Here is a 16,337-nt window from a genome sequence, read left to right as displayed (position 1 = left end):
TGTTGCGGTGAAGAGGTTGGGCTACAGCATGCTGAATGACGACTCGCTTTCAGGAGAGTATATACAAAGTACCATCCAGCCTCTATGGCAGAGCAGTAGCGTCAGCGCACGGAAGGCCTCTCCAACAAATGAGGGGGCTCCAAGCAAACGTCGGGCAGAGCCAGACTCTGAGGGATATGATTTGATTCCGCAGTCGGGTCCCGTCCACGCCAGATTGCACTAGTGTATGTGACGGTGATACGAGATGTTTGGCGTCTGTCTTGTCTAGGGGAAGACTAGAAGAAGTGAGGAGAAAGTGCAGATGGGACATCGAACGAAGGTGACTTTTTGTTGCCTGAGTTCTGGTAACACCGCCGCCAAGTGTGATGTGCCTTTGGATTACTGGGGCATTGAGCGACCATACATGGAAATCAACCACTGTGATCACAGACCGGTTTCCTCTTCTCTCACTGTCGGTTTTGACTCGAGCGTGGCACCTCGGGGTACTGGTCTCGACCGTGGCTCACTCAAGGGAAATAGCAAGCTGGCGTGGGGTGGTCTGAGGCACCCGGTATCTCAGCAGCAGTCGTGTGCCGTATCTTGCCTTGGATTTGTACATAGCGCGCAGAGGCGTATGTCTTGCGGCCTTGATAGACTTCAAGAGAGCATGTCGCGCACACTTGAGTGACTAGCCTTCTGTCGCTTGTACAGGACTGGCAGCAGTTCAGCCCACTCAAGGCCTGCAAACTGCTGTAAGACATACTAGTAGTATATGCTTAATGAGGGGAGCTGCTGGCATGGGTGCGACCATTGACATCGTACACATCCAAGCATTTGGAGGATGCATCTCAGCTCGATTCTGTGAGCATTCACACACTCGACGTCTCTGGCAGCGAGCCCCGATAGCCATTCTCGTCCTTGCAATTGGGAAGCGGCACGCGTCCTGTCGAGATGACAGACGGTATACCCCGAAGGTTTGCTGCAAGTATTCAGCTGTCTTGATGGCCCCATCAGCTCCTGGATGTGGCTGACCGGTGAACCACCTACCTTCGCTCTTAGAGCAAGCAGTCTGGAAATGCCGGTCACAAGCACCTCGTACATCCTCCAAAAGCCTTCTTTGAGGCACGCCGAAGAAACAGTCTGCAAAGCAGCATCTTGATCAGATTCCTCATGTTCAAGCACGTTCAAGCACATCCTCGGTTGCTGCCCAACGCTGCTTGGCTTGTTGCCAGTAAGGCCTCGGGAGATATGGCGTTCGCCGAGCCCGCATAAAGCTTTCGGGCACCTGATAGTTAGTAGCCTGGCCTGCTGAGAACCCATGGCGGTGGCTTGCTGCTGCTGCTGCCAAAAGCAAATAAGGCAACGACTAGCACTAGCCCGCGGGATATTTTGATCCAGAAGAGCCATGCCAGACAAACATGGGAGGGGGCCAGGGCATATGGATTTCGCCCTATGAGGTGTAGAAGTTCCCCTCCTTTCTCTGTCCATGCGGAGGTCGAGAAGCAAGAGGCCAGACTTATCGGGAGAACCTGACAAGGCTGGCTCGAGGCATCGGCCAATCCGGAATCACCAACCACCAAGGCCGAAGGTCAGCTCCCCAAGGTCCATCTGCATGTCTCAGAATGGAGAGCCAGGAATGAAGTAATATTATGCGCTGCCTGGCCACTCGCGTGCCTCATGGGATAAGGATCATCGCTTGCTGTGACCAAAGAGATTGGTAGACGGCTCACTGAGGTAGCAGAGGTCTGAGACCTTGGAGGTAACGCAGCATAAGAGCAGGCTGTAGGTCGCCGGTCACGGGCCTTTTGGTGACGTCCAGGATACGGCCTTTGGTCTTTCTTTCCCCCACGTGCGGAAACATCTTGGCCATGTCCCTGATGGTTGTTCGTGTGCCGGATTTTGGCAGAGAAGAGAGAGCCTCGAAGGGAGAAGAGGGGTTTGCAGATGGAAGAGGCAAGTTGCTCGAGGTCGAAGCTGTGCGAGGTGTACATTGGGAGCGCACGTGACCGACGACAAGCTCTTGTATAGGTACTTCGTATCACAACTCGACGAACCTCCTGGACCGTCACAAACTCATCACCCACCTCACCGACCTGTAAATCAGCGCTCTTCTGCTTCCTCATTGGGTGACAGGCAATGTTTCAGCTGACAAACACCGGTCGGGTTGGCTGAAAGAAGAGCGGGGAAAAATACTTTGTACGCAGCACTCATGGCTGAATCAACGCCGTCGCCAAAGGCGATATTGCGAGGCCACAAGGCCCAGATCCATGCCGCCACGTTCGTGAGACACAACGAGCGCCTCGCGACGGGCGATGCCGAGGGCTGGGTGGTGCTCTGGGACCTGACCATTATGCGGCCAAGAGCCGTGTGGAGGGCTCACGAAAATGCGATTCTCGGCATCAGGGGATGGGGCCGCGACAACATCATCACGTACGTTTTTCACGTCAGGGGATCGACTTGTGTGGTTCTGCCATACTGACTGGATTCTCAAAGCCATGGCCGCGACCACAAACTCATCGTATGGAGGATCAGGGTGGAGGACGAGGGTCGCCTCAGCATCGCGCTACCCCTGGAAGAAACCCCCACGCCACGCCCTCAGCCGTGGGTGCTTCACCTCCTCGAGGTCAACACGATGAACTTTTGCTCATTCGCTGCTTGTCCCGGTGACGCCGCCCAGGGCTCTCTGGACGCTGCCGCGCCCACGGAGCCAGTCCTTATCGCCGTTCCCAATACGCTGGCGTCTGAAGCCGTAAGTAGCCGTGACATTTGACAGGCGTGGGACCCTAACTGATGAACTCTTGAGATTGACATCTACACCCTCCCAAACCAAACCAGGATTCACACCGTCAAGTCTAGCCAAACCAATGGCATGGCTATGAGCCTGTCTCTCTTCCATCATCAGGGGCGTTTGACACTGGTTGCAGCGTTTGAGAACGGGTTTGCGTCTGTACATCGCCTTGAGTCTGACGGGTCTTGGACGATGACTTACCGTGCCCAAGCACACACACAGCCGGTTCTATCCATAGATGTTCATCCTAACCGAGAGTGCTTCTTCACTTCGGCAGCAGACGCCTTGATAGCAAGGCATCCCGTCCCGACCTCTCGCCAAGAAGTGGATGCTGATGCTGAGCCCAACCAGAGAGTTGTCGAAATAGTTGAGCCCGATCACAGTAGCACGGGAAAGTCTCTGCTCTCAGCGGCTTTGAGCGCTGCGAGCACTACAGAGACTACGTCAAGGCCCAAGAAGCTGAAAGAATGGGAGCATCCACTCAAAGTGGTCAACACTAAGCATTCCGGCCAACAAAGCCTCAAGGTCAGGTCCGACGGAAAGCTGCTGGCCACGGCTGGATGGGATTCCAAGATACGCATATACTCAACAAGGACCTTGAAGGAGCTGGCCGTGTTGAGCTGGCACAAAGTTGGAGCCTATGCTGTTGCTTTTGCTTCTGTCGACGAGCCAAGCGGTCCTTCAAGCATCTCTCAACCTACAGCGTCTGAGCAACCTGTTGAGAGTGGCATAAGGGGCTCCACTGGTGCATCTCAAGATAAGGACTACACCGATTCTCGACAAGTCGGAAGCCTGTCGAGGGGAGCAGGAATGAGCGTCAAAGACCGCAGGCTTCAACTTGCCAAGACAGCACACTGGATTGCAGCAGGGGCGAAAGACGGAAAAGTGAGCTTATGGGATATATACTGAAAGCTCTTATATACAAATTCATCCATAACGAGATGATCGCCTTGACCCATCTAGCCGTGTCAATACTGAAATTGGGCTCTGGAGAGGGAGGAAGCTTACCAAGTACAATCTCCTCCGTCTTTCATCCTAAACTCCGGGTCGCGGCTTGATGCAGTCTCTTAGCCGGCGGAGGGCTCTTTTTCATTGCCTCTTTGCAAGCTCCGCCCAGATCCTCGACATCCACGCAGAAACCAAGACGTCTCTCTGAACGGCACCCATCATGGCGCTGACGACCAGCGTCATCAAACCGTCTACGTCCACCTCTCGCGCAACAAGCTGGCCCTCCGCATCGCTCCATTCATACCGAACACTGGGATCCTTCACAGGGAGCGCCGAGAAAAGCACGTCTCGGCGCACTAACTGATGATCAAGCGAATGCGTGGCGCGCAATATGCGATAGCCCTTGGCAGAAGACAGTCTCCTCGGCCGAAAGGTCTCGAGGCCAAACGCATATGGGCTCTGCCGCGACGTGGGCTCCGCGTGGTACGCAAAAGTCGGGCCCGTCACCCCTATGGGATGCTTCAGATCATATATGTGCCTTTTGCGCGCCGCCAGCTGGGCCACGCCGTCGCGCCGCTTGATGGAGTACTCGAGCCTCTCGACGCGCACGTTCCGGTCCGCGTCCTTGAGGAAGCCGACCGAGTGGGAGAGCTCGTACAGCGGCGGAGCTCCGGGATCCGCGGAGTGGATGAAGCGGCCGGCCACGTAAAACGTCGTCGGCGAGAGGACTCCCTCTTGCAGGCCGGGCTGAAAGACGTTGGCCTGTTGGTTCGATTCCTGGTACGAGGGCGGATCCTCCTCCATGGATGCATTTATAGGTATAAATTCGTCTTGGCGATGGCGGGACTTGGAATGCCCCCCTGCGAGGGGACACGAGGGATTCGCAGAGGTCGATTGTATCGGTGGCTACAGTGCCTTGAAGATGACGGGATGAGGCCCGGACTGTGCAGTTTTGCTTGGACCCGGTGATGCATTACACCGAGTGACGTGAGTTGTCTCTCATGGAGTCCTGATTCGCAGCTTCGGCTTCACGCTTGTCCGTGCGCAAACTGCATCCACAAGCGCTTACAAAGGCGACCTCACGTCCTCTCAGCCAGTCGGTGGTGATGAATGAAGAAGAGCTTCACTAAAGATGGCATCAACAACTTTGCCGTTAGCGAGCTATGCAAGCTCCCGCACAGATCCGGGATTTATACGGACATGCGCCAACGACGCCATCGTGGGACGAACGACGCTATCAATTACAAGGCACAATAGAACTTCACCCAACACATTTGTCGTCTCGCTCACGATGACTTCTGAAGGGGAGAAATTCCCAGTCAGACTCTCAAATAAGCTTATCTGCAGATTTTCCCACCCGCCCGATATTGCATTGAGGCATCGACCACGGAGAATTCGGGGAGATCTCCTGCCCGCGCATCATATGCAAACGGGGAATGTCCTCAAAACGGCACTCATAGGTATACACACCAAGTCAGAGCCAGGCACACTTCAAAGGGTGAATGATGAGATGCCAAGTTCCTGGTCATACCCAGGGTACGGTACCCAGTCGAGCAGTTGGCCCCGGTGTAGGAAGAGACGGGTGTCAGCAACAATAAGCAGCGGGCGTACATGCGCATACGAGGGCCGTTGACCTGCGTCAACTACTACGAAGGGGCAGCTGCTTCGTCTCGAGGTCGGACCCTTGGCGTGCTGCTCTCATGGTTATGCGATACACCATGGCCACCGTGATTGGCTGTGTTATTCAAAGTACAACTCTTTAACAGCCTTCTCATGGACCTGGAAGGCTTGTTGATGTCGAACATTGTCTGAGATATTACGCTAGATGCAACAGGATCGAGACCCTGGCACTCCCCGACAAACAAAGGACATGTTCTGCGAGTGCAATTAGCAAAGCGACAGCCCCTTTCGGCGATGCGGAGCATTGTTTCTTTGGGAATCACTCGGAAGTGCTCAGGCTTAGAGACCCTCGCTCCAACTCTTTGCATATCATCAACAGCAACTTGCAGCATGGCAACTGCAGCAGCGATATCAACTGATAACATTATATGAACATCATACAGGGCTCTACTACCCTTTCCCCGGCAACCACATCGTTTTTGTGCGACGACATTATCTTGTTTTCCCCGGAATACTCTCCTTGTAGCCAATAGGGGGTCTTTACTTATATTGCAATAGCGGAGAGCGGCCGGAAGGGCATCTTTCCCTCCAGGCTTTGATATACCTTCATTTATCTCGTCCCACGATAATCCGTCGTTTGTGACGGAAAGCCGCAGAGTAGAGTTTTACCTTGACTTGCCCGCCTTACTCAGTCCCGCGATGAACCCCCTCGGTAAGGCTGCGCATGATTCCCTTGTTATACCCATATTGGAGGGTCCCAATAGAGTAGCTGATCGTCTCTCTCTCTCTCTCTCTCTCCCCCTTGATTGGCCGCAACATGCCGAGAGCTACACTGCATATGGAAATTACAGGTATTACCGTTACATACCTTGCGGTTTGTTGAGAGCCCACACAATTGCAATTAGGCCTTTGATGAGGCTCGTGGTTGCCTGCACGCTGCCGGTAGTGGCAACATGTCGGCATGCGAGAGGGGTGATGTATATATGGAATGCGAGTAGATGATATATTACTAAAGAGCTCGTCTCCCTGGTTGAGTCTCACTCTATAATTTGCTGCGACAAGGGTCGAGCATGTGCTCGACCGAACCGGTCCAGGGTATCTCGACTACACAGCATGATGTCTGTCGTCGAGACACAAAAGTTCTGTCGACTTCCTAATCAGGGAGGGTAGCAGTATGGTTACCAATGCCTGAAGTGAGTATATATATATCGAGCGTGCCAACATGGTCGCGCCACTTCGGCAGCACTCAACTTCATCTCTCGCTCGGCGTTTCAAGAAGGTTCTCAACGTCAGATCCCAACCATGCCGCTCATCACGACACCCAAAGGCCTCCGTTACTACCGCTTCAGTGATCGCACAAAGAGAATATGGCAGTATAGGCTTGAAAAGGGAAACTGGGTGAGGCTGCCCAACCCGATCCGGATCTCTGACGGACACGACGACCAGTATACCTTTGGCATCAGCCACTTTAGCGATCCTCTGAAGGAACCAGTGGTGAGCAGCATACATACTGTCTCCATACCTTTTAGCAGACAGGATCTGATAGCGAAGCCATTAGGTCACCTTTCTCGCCGGCGGTCGACAGGAGTCTATGCTCGAGTTCCAGTGGTCCATCAGCGATAATATTGCAAATCAAGTCGTTGTCCCAGACTCCGTCCGGAAATTGGCAAATGGTAATCTTTCGCCTGTCCTGCTCGACACATCTCCAGAACTCGGTGCCCCTTCCAGTCTGTGGGGGAAGCAATGGGCGTTCCTGACGGGGTAAGATTGAGCTGATCCTCCCCAAGTGGCGAATCTATGTACCTATGATGAGGAACTGAATTGTGCAAGCAGCGGTTCGAATAAATCTCTGCCGGTAGAACTTGAACGCCATGCGCCTGCCGGCTGCTGGGAGGGAAGAGAATTAGGAGACGAGAAGCTATTCGCGCCGACGAGAGTAGCTGCGTGTGTCAATTCCTCTGGCCTGCATCTATTTATGCCTGGCATTCATGACGGTAGCCATGGACTGATGAAGGCTTGTCGGTCTTTGGACAGTGAAGATTACACAGGTAACATCCACCTCATTCTGGCCTCTTCCAAGGGCTATTATACGAAGGCATTGCTTTCTGACTTGCTGCCAGTCGACATCTATCTAAAGGTCCCCAACGAAGCAGGCATCATCATAGACACGGCCCTAGCAGTAACCTCCTGGAACGAGGAACCCCGCGTCTTTGTCCTGACTCGCCAAAAAGACAGCCCTGTTCGACATGTACAAGAATGCGTGTACGATGCCGAGGAGGAGGCTATGAAGCTTCGACAGTTGACCGAGTTTGACGGATGGGTTGGCGTTGGCATTGATGGAGGTTGTGTTGTCGTTGCTTATGAGGATCGGGATGAGTATGGGATTAACCTTAAGACGCTTGTTTGGGATGAAGAGGAGGAGTGGTGTGATGGGCCGGATATTGATCGGTGGGAGGGCATGAACGTGGGAGTTTGCTGAGGGATATGGAATAATGGCGGTTCTCGATGGGATTGGAGGTTGAAGAGGTGTTCCGCCCATGGTATATAGCGTTGCTTTTCACTTTTTGAGAGGTTATGGTCATCAGCTGCTTCTTGCGTCGGTTGGGGATGCTTAGTAGCCCCTGGAGGATATTAATTGACACAGATCAACTGCGTATCACACTTCCATCTCCAACCATGAGAATGGGCCAATAAGCTCAAGGCTCATCGAACGGAAAAGCTCATCAGCCACTTGAGCGACCTTTTGAAGGAAGCAGTCTTGTCCAGTGCTGTAGCCAAGGTCCAGGAGCGATTCAGTGTCCCTCTTTGGGGACTGCAGTCCGTCGGGCAATGCTTGGGCTGACCTCCATTCGTCCCTCAACATCTTATAGTTGTCAAAGTCTCCTTTTTGCGGCTCGTAACGTCAACAGAAGAATTGCCATATTACTGAACTGATGCATGTTGACTGGGAAAAGCCCCGATGTTATTCTTCAGCTCATGGTTCTCCTGAAGCCCCAGGGGGCTATAAAGGAGCATGGAAGGCCATACCATTGGCATTTGTCAATTGCATTTAGATCAACATAGTTGATAAAATGATAGAACAGACTCAAAAATTCCGAGTGAGCTCTTCGATCGAAGACCAACTTGGCTCGAACACGCTCGGTGATACAAGGCCTTGTTGCCCAGTGGAGGAACGTGCCGACCTCTAGCAATAGACTCGCAAGTTACACCTTTGAGGGGTCGAGTCATTCTATCCGTATAACATCACCTGTGAGCATGTGAACATACGCTGGTGTTATGATTGTTTGTTTATGGGATATGGTGGAGTGGTCAGCATCGCCTAGCCGAACAAGAAGTGGTGGATAGAACTAAACTGGATAGAACGTTGAAGCATTCACCAGCTGCGTTAATACCATATCTGCGACAGCGTTTGTTCGATCACGGCCGTCTACCAGAAAGGCATTACTGCACTATTCTCACCGATGGCTCCTGGAGTATGATCGCCGTGATTGTTCAGTGGTGCCAAAAAAAAAAAAAAAAAAAAAAAAAAAAAAAAAAAAAAAAAAAAGGATCATGTCTTTCATCCAAAACGGCTCTGCTGTTCTTTCGTCTGATAGGGCGCAGATCCACCCAAAGCTGTAATCATCGCGACACAAGCGCTTGTTTCCCCATAAGCTCACTTCTCATGTTCAAACAGCGTTGGGCTGCAGTGGCCAATAGGTCTCACCTTGACCCATGCAGGTAGACTCTATCGGTGCAGCTTCAGCGTGAATGACAGTAGTCTTATATCTCCATTCCAAGGGCAAAAGATCGAGTTGACCTCTATATGCATCTTCGTTCGTTTTCAACTTCTCTCCCCCAGCATAGACGTATCGAACGAGCCCTTGGATGGCAAATCTCAATCAAAGTGATGCTTTGTTTCACGAAAAGGGATACAGGATCTACTTTGTAAAATTGATCTCCTTGGGAAAAAAAAAGGCCACACGTCTCCGACCTAAAACTACATAGTGATGCCATAGCAGCGGAGTTCACTCATACCTCCGGCACAAGACGCGATAAACCTCCACTCCTCCCGCAACACCATCTCCCGCTTGCTACAGCATTCCTCCATCGGAGATACGGATTCCTAGAGAAATGGGGATGATTGCTAATGCAGTGGATAGAACTCCCAAGAAGAGCTCAAGACCTCGCATTAACAAGTTTCTTGTGAGTGGCAACATCGCGTCAAGATATCCTGCCCTTCCCGACCACCGTCATCAATGTGTTCATTTCCCACTCATATCTCTCGCTTCTACTCGATACTCACATGGTCAAAAGAAACAAGGTACCCTGGCGTAGCGTCCGGCCAAGAAGAAGACATTCCATGCATGTAATATCTACAATCAGCTACGGCCGGCTGATGCACCGAACTGATCCGGCTCTGAATCGCCACATGCTCGTTATTCGATGCATACAGCGAGACAGTGATAGACTGGAAAGAATCAAGGGTATGCAGTGAAGAGGCGTGTATTTTTTGGATGTTTGCTGGATCGTTTGTCATTTATCTTCATCATCTGTTGGTCGATCTGCCACGATGCAGTGATATGCTTACCTCTACCATATAATTGCAACCAGACAATGTTGAGACCAAGAAGACCTCTCAGAAGTCAATGTGTAACCGTTAATCAGAAGGATCCCGTCCCGCATACTGATGCCTCACCCAACATCTAATCAATGACTAGAGCTGAATCCTTCCGCAAGGCTGATTGCTTCACTCCGCCACTAAACTCCCACTCATCAGCAGATTGATGCCCAGCGAAACCCCCTCTTGCGGAATTATCCCCTTTCCATCCTCTTCTTTCGAGATCCGTTCATAAACGGCAGATCATGAACAGCAGCACAAAGTCGTCAAGATAATGAAAACTACTACTGCAATCCCTCAATCCTCTCGGAGCATCGTGTCGTCATAACGTCCAATCATCAGGTCCTCCCCCATCTCACCTGCGGGCGGACATTTCGCAAACTCCGCCGAAACGAGAACGAGGCTTGCAAAACAAACCGCAAGCCACCCGCAAACCGTCTTCTTCCTCCTCTTTTGATAAGCTAAATAAAATCTGATAAAGCTTTTTAATTCACTAGCAGCGCATCACTGCAACTCCGTCAGCTGGCCTCAAGGAATTAGAGCGACTATCGGGAAGCGCCAAAAAATCACGGCACAGGTTCACTTGTTGTCGCACTCCGGTTCAATATTTCATCCGCTCGCTTCCGTTTGGTCGACGCCTGCATCGAAGCTGGTGGAAAAACTCGAAGCATGTCTCGTCAGTTTTGGTCCGGAGTCCTAATTCCGTGATCCGAAGCCTCTCGGACAACATCAACGGCTAGGCTAACTGCTAGCATGATGCTTCATCTCAGCTAGAAGCGGTACATACAGTGCTGTACTGGCCTGTAGGGGACAAGGAGTGGGTTCCATGATTACGGTAAGCTGCTGCGGTAGGAGAATTATGCGAGTCGAGGGGGGTGGCCTTAGGGCCTTGGGGGACTTGGCTGGGCTCGCCCTGCGTGGATGAGGGACCAGCAGCGCGGTTGAGCAGAGATTTCGTGCGGCTAGTGACTCACCGGGGTGTCGACACGATGCCTGTTCGAGGCAAGGCCGGATCCTTGGCGAAGCTTGTTGAGGCGTTGCTCCATCGTTGGCCGTGTTAGCGTCGTGATGTCGAGTTAAGCGTTATGCTCGCCCGTTTGTCTTTGGATCCGGGCTGACTCGCACACCTTCTTCCTCTTCCTAGTACTGTTGTCTCCATCAGTACATGTAATATTATAGTCTGGGCTGCAAAACAAGAGGGAGCAGGGAGAAAAGGGACAACAAGCACGGAGCACCCGATCTGCAGATGCGAGAGTGTTGGGTATGCGCACATGTTCCGATGCAAGGGACTGAACCCAACGTCACCCGAACCACTGCTGTGAATAGATGCAAACATGGCTTCGTACCTGCTGCCACGTACAATGTCTTGATAATCAGCAGAAGCAGAACCGCGTATCGAAGCTTCGGGCTTTTGCTTGGTGTCCGAACATCGAACAGCGTCGCAAACCTCTAGAATCTTCATCCGAGCCACTCCCCCACCAAGCATAACGCAAAACCTCTTGTACTGTACTGTACTCTGACGCTGGCGGGCTTGCAAATCCACTCCGTCACTCCGTCGCTACAGTATCCTCTTTTCTAGGCTAGCCATGCGTAAGGCGGCCAACCAGGCTCGACAATCTGGCTCACACGCCGTGATGATGAGCTTAATTCCTCTGGTGTCTGCGTCAGTGTCAGCGCGAATCTTGCACCATCCCCTGCGGACTTTGGAGTTTAAACGTCAAGTGTCCGAGAGATGCGCTGCAAGAACAACACTTACATTACGCCACGGAGCGGGTCTGCAAGGCTAAAGTGCTGAGATACGAGTACGGCTGCTGGTTTCTGTGACCCATAGGGGGGTGAGTGTACCAAGTGCGAGGTACAAGCTGCCGGAGTGACGAGGCCCTAGCGGACATGGAATCCGCCTCGATGGAGGCTTCTGTTTTGATGGTACCAGGCTAGGTCGTACCTTGTCGAATGCTGGCATGGTATATATAGAATGGACGAGGGCCAGGATGCTGTGATGGAGCAAGCCTCGACACCTTGTCAACCCAGCTGTTGCTCGCCTATTAGCAGTGCAACCCTGATCTTGATCTGAACTTGCAAGAGACAGGCCCCCCCCAGTCGCAATGGCAGACCAACATCGGCATTCCCAGACCCCTGAAGGACTTCATGCAGCTGTAGCTTCGACGGGCACGACCCTCAACGAGGATATGGATAGCAAAACTCCTGTGCCCAGCATTGGAGACGGTTACGATGGCCTTGACGAGAAGCGGGATGATAAGCCAGACGAGAAGCGAGAGGAGACGACCGTTGACTCTCCAGTCCAGAATGAAGAGTTGGCCGAGGACGAGTACCCTTCGGGAATCAAGATGTTCTTCATCGTACTCGCCCTCGTGCTGAGTGTCTTTCTCCTGAGTCTCGATATGGTGAGTTGACTTCTTTCCGTCGTCCGGATGTATGGATAGAAGCTAATACCTGTGGCCCTTTCCAGACAATCGTTGCAACCGCGATTCCCAAGATCACAGACGAATTTCAAGGCCTCGACAAGGCCGGCTGGTACGGTGCCGCCTTCTTCATGACCGTTGGCGCGTTCCAATCTACATGTAAGTCATCCAGTCTCTCATCAGCGCCACGTCCCATACTAACTTATATCTCCAGGGGGAAAGGCGTACAAGTATTTTCCGCTCAAGGCCACCTTCCTCACCTCCATCATCATCTTCGAGCTCGGCTCCGTCATCTGCGGTGCCGCCCCCAACGCCGAGGCCCTCATCACCGGCCGAGCCATCGCTGGTCTCGGTGCTGCGGGTATTGGCGCCGGTGCCTACACCATCATTGCCTTCTCCGCGCCGCCCAAGAAGCGTCCTGCTTTCACGGGCATCATTGGTGCTTCATATGGTTTTGCCAGCGTCATCGGACCGCTGCTGGGAGGAGCATTCACCGACCACGTCAGCTGGCGATGGTGCTTTTACATCAACTTACCGATTGGCGGTGTCTCGGCCGCCATCATCTTCGTCTTTTTCCAAACCCCTCGAAATGCGGTACCCGTCAAGGCGACCATGCTTGAAAAGATCCGGCAGATGGATCCCCTTGGTGTTATCCTGATGATGGGAGCCACGATCAGCTTCATCCTGGCCGTCCAGTATGGCGGCATCGCACACCCCTGGGACTCATCCGTCGTCATTGGCCTGCTGGTCGGATTCGTCCTCATCATCGGTGCTTGGGCGTTTGTGCAGTGGTACCAGGACGAGTACTCTATGGTGCCTCCCAAGCTGTTCGCCAAGCGCACCAACCTTGTCATGTCTCTCGTTGCCTTCATCCAGGCCGGCGGCTTCTTTGCCGCCATCTACTATATCCCCATCTATTTCCAGTCTGTCCACGGCACCAACCCAACTATGAGCGGGGTCCGCAACCTGCCTTTTATCATTGCCGTCTCCTTTTCTACCGTCGCAAGTGGCATGCTTGTTAGTGCGACTGGATGGTACCAGCCTCTCCTACTGGGCGGAACATCCGTCGCCACGATTGGAGCCGGTCTCTTGTACACGCTGGGCAGAAACACATCAACCGGCAAATGGATTGGGTACCAGATCGTCGCAGGAGCTGGCTGGGGCACGGCCTTTCAGATCCCCATGATTGCTGTGCAGGCCCTGGCCGATCCCAAGGATCTCGCCTCTGCCACTGGAATGCTTCTCTTCTTCCAGGGTCTGGGCGGAGCTTTCCTCGTATCTGGAGCTCAGTCAGCCTTCATCAACACCATGGTGAGGAACGTTCTCCAGCACGCCCCTCAGGTCAGCGAGGCGATGCTCGTCTTGACTGGCGCAACTGAGATCCGCAACAAGTTTCCCGTGGACCAGCAGCCATTTGTCATTGATGGCTACATGGCCGGCCTCAGGGTTGTGTTTGCCATGTGTGTGGCTTGCACGGGACTGGCCACTTTGATTGGCCTCGGAATGCGGTGGCAGAGGCTCAACCCGGACGCCCTCAAGAACGCCGGAGGAGCAGCATAGATGGTTCGATGCTATTTCATCTCGTTTTGTCACGGTACATGTCATACAGACATATCTCGCACTCGTCATCCTTGACAAAGTCTGACAAGTCCGGACTTGGACTGAGGACACGATGAGCGACAAGATTGCATTGCAGGCGTTTGCGTGTTTGTTTTTCCGGTGGAAGCGGAATCCATGACGTTTTGCGTTATAATTGGCGGAGCGTAAACATTGACGCTTGGGAATTTGTATTGTATTTTGTGTATAACATATAGATCATGATTTGCAAAAGAGAGATCACAGCTTACCTTACTTCCCTGCGGTGTCCTTGGGCATTGATTTCGAGAGAGCTGTTGGACCGCGATGCATGAAGCGGGTAGACAGTCAGCTTACCGGCCGGAGCATGAGGGAAGATGATGCCGAACTGCAGAGCGCGATGACTGCTTTGCGAGGTCTTACATGTGATATGTGGACGGCGACCAGGAGACGAGGCTGCTGCGCCCGTTGATGGCAGGCAATGATTCGAGTCTTGGTGCCCTGGTTTCGTACTTCCAGGACTTGGGGGATTGGAGGCGAGGAGATGACGACGACGAGGAAGAAAGAAGAAGAGGTTGTAGACTTGATGCTCGTTTTCTTTGTCGAATATCGTGATCCGTAATTAAAAAGCCCATCAAAGCTCATAGGCTTGCAGTTGTAAGAGGAAAAAGAAGATGCTCCTCATATCAGATATTATCTGCGGCATGACGTCTTACGCGATGCGCAGCAGCTCCTTCCATATGGTGATCTCACGTGGGACCGCTCCTTCCCATCCCAACCACCACGGCCAACTCCGATCTTCCATGCAATCCTCCAATTCTTTTCTCTCGCTTCTTCTCTTCTTGTCTCTCCCGCCAATCCTTCCGGAGTCATGGAGGGCTGAACCCGCCAGCCTGGTTCGTCCCCGGTCGTGACACGCCGAGGAAATTCCATTCAACTTTTTCTCCAAAAAAAAAATTACGGCAAACGTTCCACCCCTCCTCGTCCCAAAAACTCCGCGGCAGAAACCGTCACGAAATCGTTTCCTTGACTCAGCCATTGCGCGTCGGCGATGGCGACGAATGACTTGACTCCCATCTGAACGCCTCGGCTGAGCGGAGAGCTTCACATCGACGCAGTTATATATTTGCTCAAGGCCCTGCCTCGACCTCGGCGCTCTCTTCTCTTCGGGGCAGCACGTCAGACTACAATCGGCATTGTAGAGGCACAAGAGCACTGATTGTCCATTAAAGATCAGCCACTCGAAGCAACAGCAATTAACAACAATCAACAATTCATCAAATCCGCCCCAACACTCAAAATGCCGCCTCAAGCCTCCCTCTCGCGCCTCGTCTCCCGCGCCGCCATTCGATCGCTACGCACCGCCGCCGAAACCATCCCCTCGACGTCCATCAAGGTCCTCCGCCTCGTCGATGCCGTGCGACAATGGCGCAAGCCTCACTTTACAAACATGCGCTCCGTCGGCCTCGTGCCCACCATGGGCGCCCTGCATGAGGGTCACTTCTCGCTGATCCGCGCCGCCGCCCGTGAGAACCACCACGTCGTCGTGAGCATCTACGTCAACCCAGCCCAGTTCGGAATCAGCGAGGACCTTGCCTCGTATCCCGTCACCTGGGAGACGGACGTCGCCGCCCTGGCCCGCCTCGACCGCGAGTTCGCCGACGACGGCTCAAACCTGGGCCGCATCTCGGCCGTCTTTGCGCCCCCCACGTCCGAGATGTACCCCTCCGGCTTCCCGGGGCAGGAGATTGACAGCAAGGGCAGCTTCGTTACCATCACGCCCGTGGGCGAGGTCCTCGAGGGCGCCAGCAGGCCGACCTTCTTCCGCGGCGTCGCCACCGTCTGCATGAAGCTCTTCAACATTGTCCAGCCCGACCGCGTCTACTTTGGGCAGAAGGACGTCCAGCAGACCGTCGTCATCAAGCGCATGGTCCGCGACTTCATGGTCCCCACTGATGTCGTCGTCTGCCCGACCACCCGCGAACCCGATGGCCTTGCGCTGAGCTCGCGCAACGTCTACCTCGGCCCGCGCCGCCGCCGTGTCGCTGTTGTGCTGAGCAAGGCGCTGCGGGCCGGCCAGGAACAGTACGACAACGAAAAGCTAGACCGCAAGGATATCCTCGGGGCGGCGAACCAGGTCATCGAGAGTGTGCTGAGAGAACAGATGGAGCTCCCGCCTTCTCAACGGGCTACATACGAGGTCGACTACATCTCCCTGGCTGACCCCGACACGCTACAAGAGATCGACTCTGTCGACCCGACCAAGGGAGCGGTTCTCAGCGGCGCCATCAAGATGAAACCTGTTGAGGAGCCTCAGGAGGGCGAAGATCTGGGACACTCTGGTGGACCGGCAGTTAGACTGATTGACAACATCATCTTGGCGCCTAAAGTCGAATGAAAGGGA

The 16,337-nt window shown here is 53.4% G+C and overlaps 6 protein-coding genes across 6 annotated transcripts; 5 read left to right on the top strand and 1 right to left on the bottom strand.

Annotated features, from left to right (window-relative positions):
* Positions 1 to 2,188: 2,188 nt before the first annotated feature.
* Positions 2,189 to 3,676, top strand: CCMA1212_003096 (uncharacterized protein; the record flags this gene model as incomplete). Its single annotated transcript, XM_073700457.1, has 3 exons — positions 2,189 to 2,409; positions 2,473 to 2,728; positions 2,783 to 3,676. The coding sequence occupies 3 exons, from the start codon at positions 2,189 to 2,191 to the stop codon at positions 3,674 to 3,676; spliced, it is 1,371 nt and encodes a 456-aa protein (XP_073560992.1).
* Positions 3,677 to 3,856: 180 nt separating this feature from the next.
* CCMA1212_003095 (uncharacterized protein) lies at positions 3,857 to 4,519 on the bottom strand (the record flags this gene model as incomplete). The annotated part of the gene is made up of 1 exon (XM_073700456.1): positions 3,857 to 4,519. One exon carries the CDS (start codon positions 4,517 to 4,519, stop codon positions 3,857 to 3,859), a length of 663 nt encoding a protein of 220 aa, XP_073560995.1.
* A 2,118-nt stretch (positions 4,520 to 6,637) lies between these two features.
* Positions 6,638 to 7,814, top strand: CCMA1212_003094 (uncharacterized protein; the record flags this gene model as incomplete). The annotated part of the gene is made up of 3 exons (XM_073700455.1): positions 6,638 to 6,829; positions 6,894 to 7,096; positions 7,166 to 7,814. The coding sequence occupies 3 exons, from the start codon at positions 6,638 to 6,640 to the stop codon at positions 7,812 to 7,814; spliced, it is 1,044 nt and encodes a 347-aa protein (XP_073560994.1).
* Positions 7,815 to 12,040: 4,226 nt separating this feature from the next.
* CCMA1212_003093 (putative efflux pump gsfJ) lies at positions 12,041 to 13,918 on the top strand (the record flags this gene model as incomplete). The annotated part of the gene is made up of 3 exons (XM_073700454.1): positions 12,041 to 12,340; positions 12,406 to 12,517; positions 12,573 to 13,918. 3 exons carry the CDS (start codon positions 12,041 to 12,043, stop codon positions 13,916 to 13,918), a joined length of 1,758 nt encoding a protein of 585 aa, XP_073560997.1.
* Positions 13,919 to 14,637: 719 nt separating this feature from the next.
* On the top strand, positions 14,638 to 14,847 carry CCMA1212_003092 (uncharacterized protein; the record flags this gene model as incomplete). Its single annotated transcript, XM_073700453.1, has 1 exon — positions 14,638 to 14,847. One exon carries the CDS (start codon positions 14,638 to 14,640, stop codon positions 14,845 to 14,847), a length of 210 nt encoding a protein of 69 aa, XP_073560996.1.
* Positions 14,848 to 15,233: 386 nt separating this feature from the next.
* On the top strand, positions 15,234 to 16,331 carry CCMA1212_003091 (Pantothenate synthetase; the record flags this gene model as incomplete). The annotated part of the gene is made up of 1 exon (XM_073700452.1): positions 15,234 to 16,331. The coding sequence occupies one exon, from the start codon at positions 15,234 to 15,236 to the stop codon at positions 16,329 to 16,331; it is 1,098 nt and encodes a 365-aa protein (XP_073560998.1).
* Positions 16,332 to 16,337: the final 6 nt, after the last annotated feature.

Source organism: Trichoderma ghanense (genome assembly GCF_004382785.1).
Source record: "Trichoderma ghanense strain CCMA-1212 chromosome Unknown scaffold_2, whole genome shotgun sequence".
In the NCBI taxonomy this organism is placed as follows: domain Eukaryota; kingdom Fungi; phylum Ascomycota; class Sordariomycetes; order Hypocreales; family Hypocreaceae; genus Trichoderma; species Trichoderma ghanense.
Note: the sequence above shows the minus strand (reverse complement) of the source record. Positions and strands in the feature narration are given on the sequence as shown.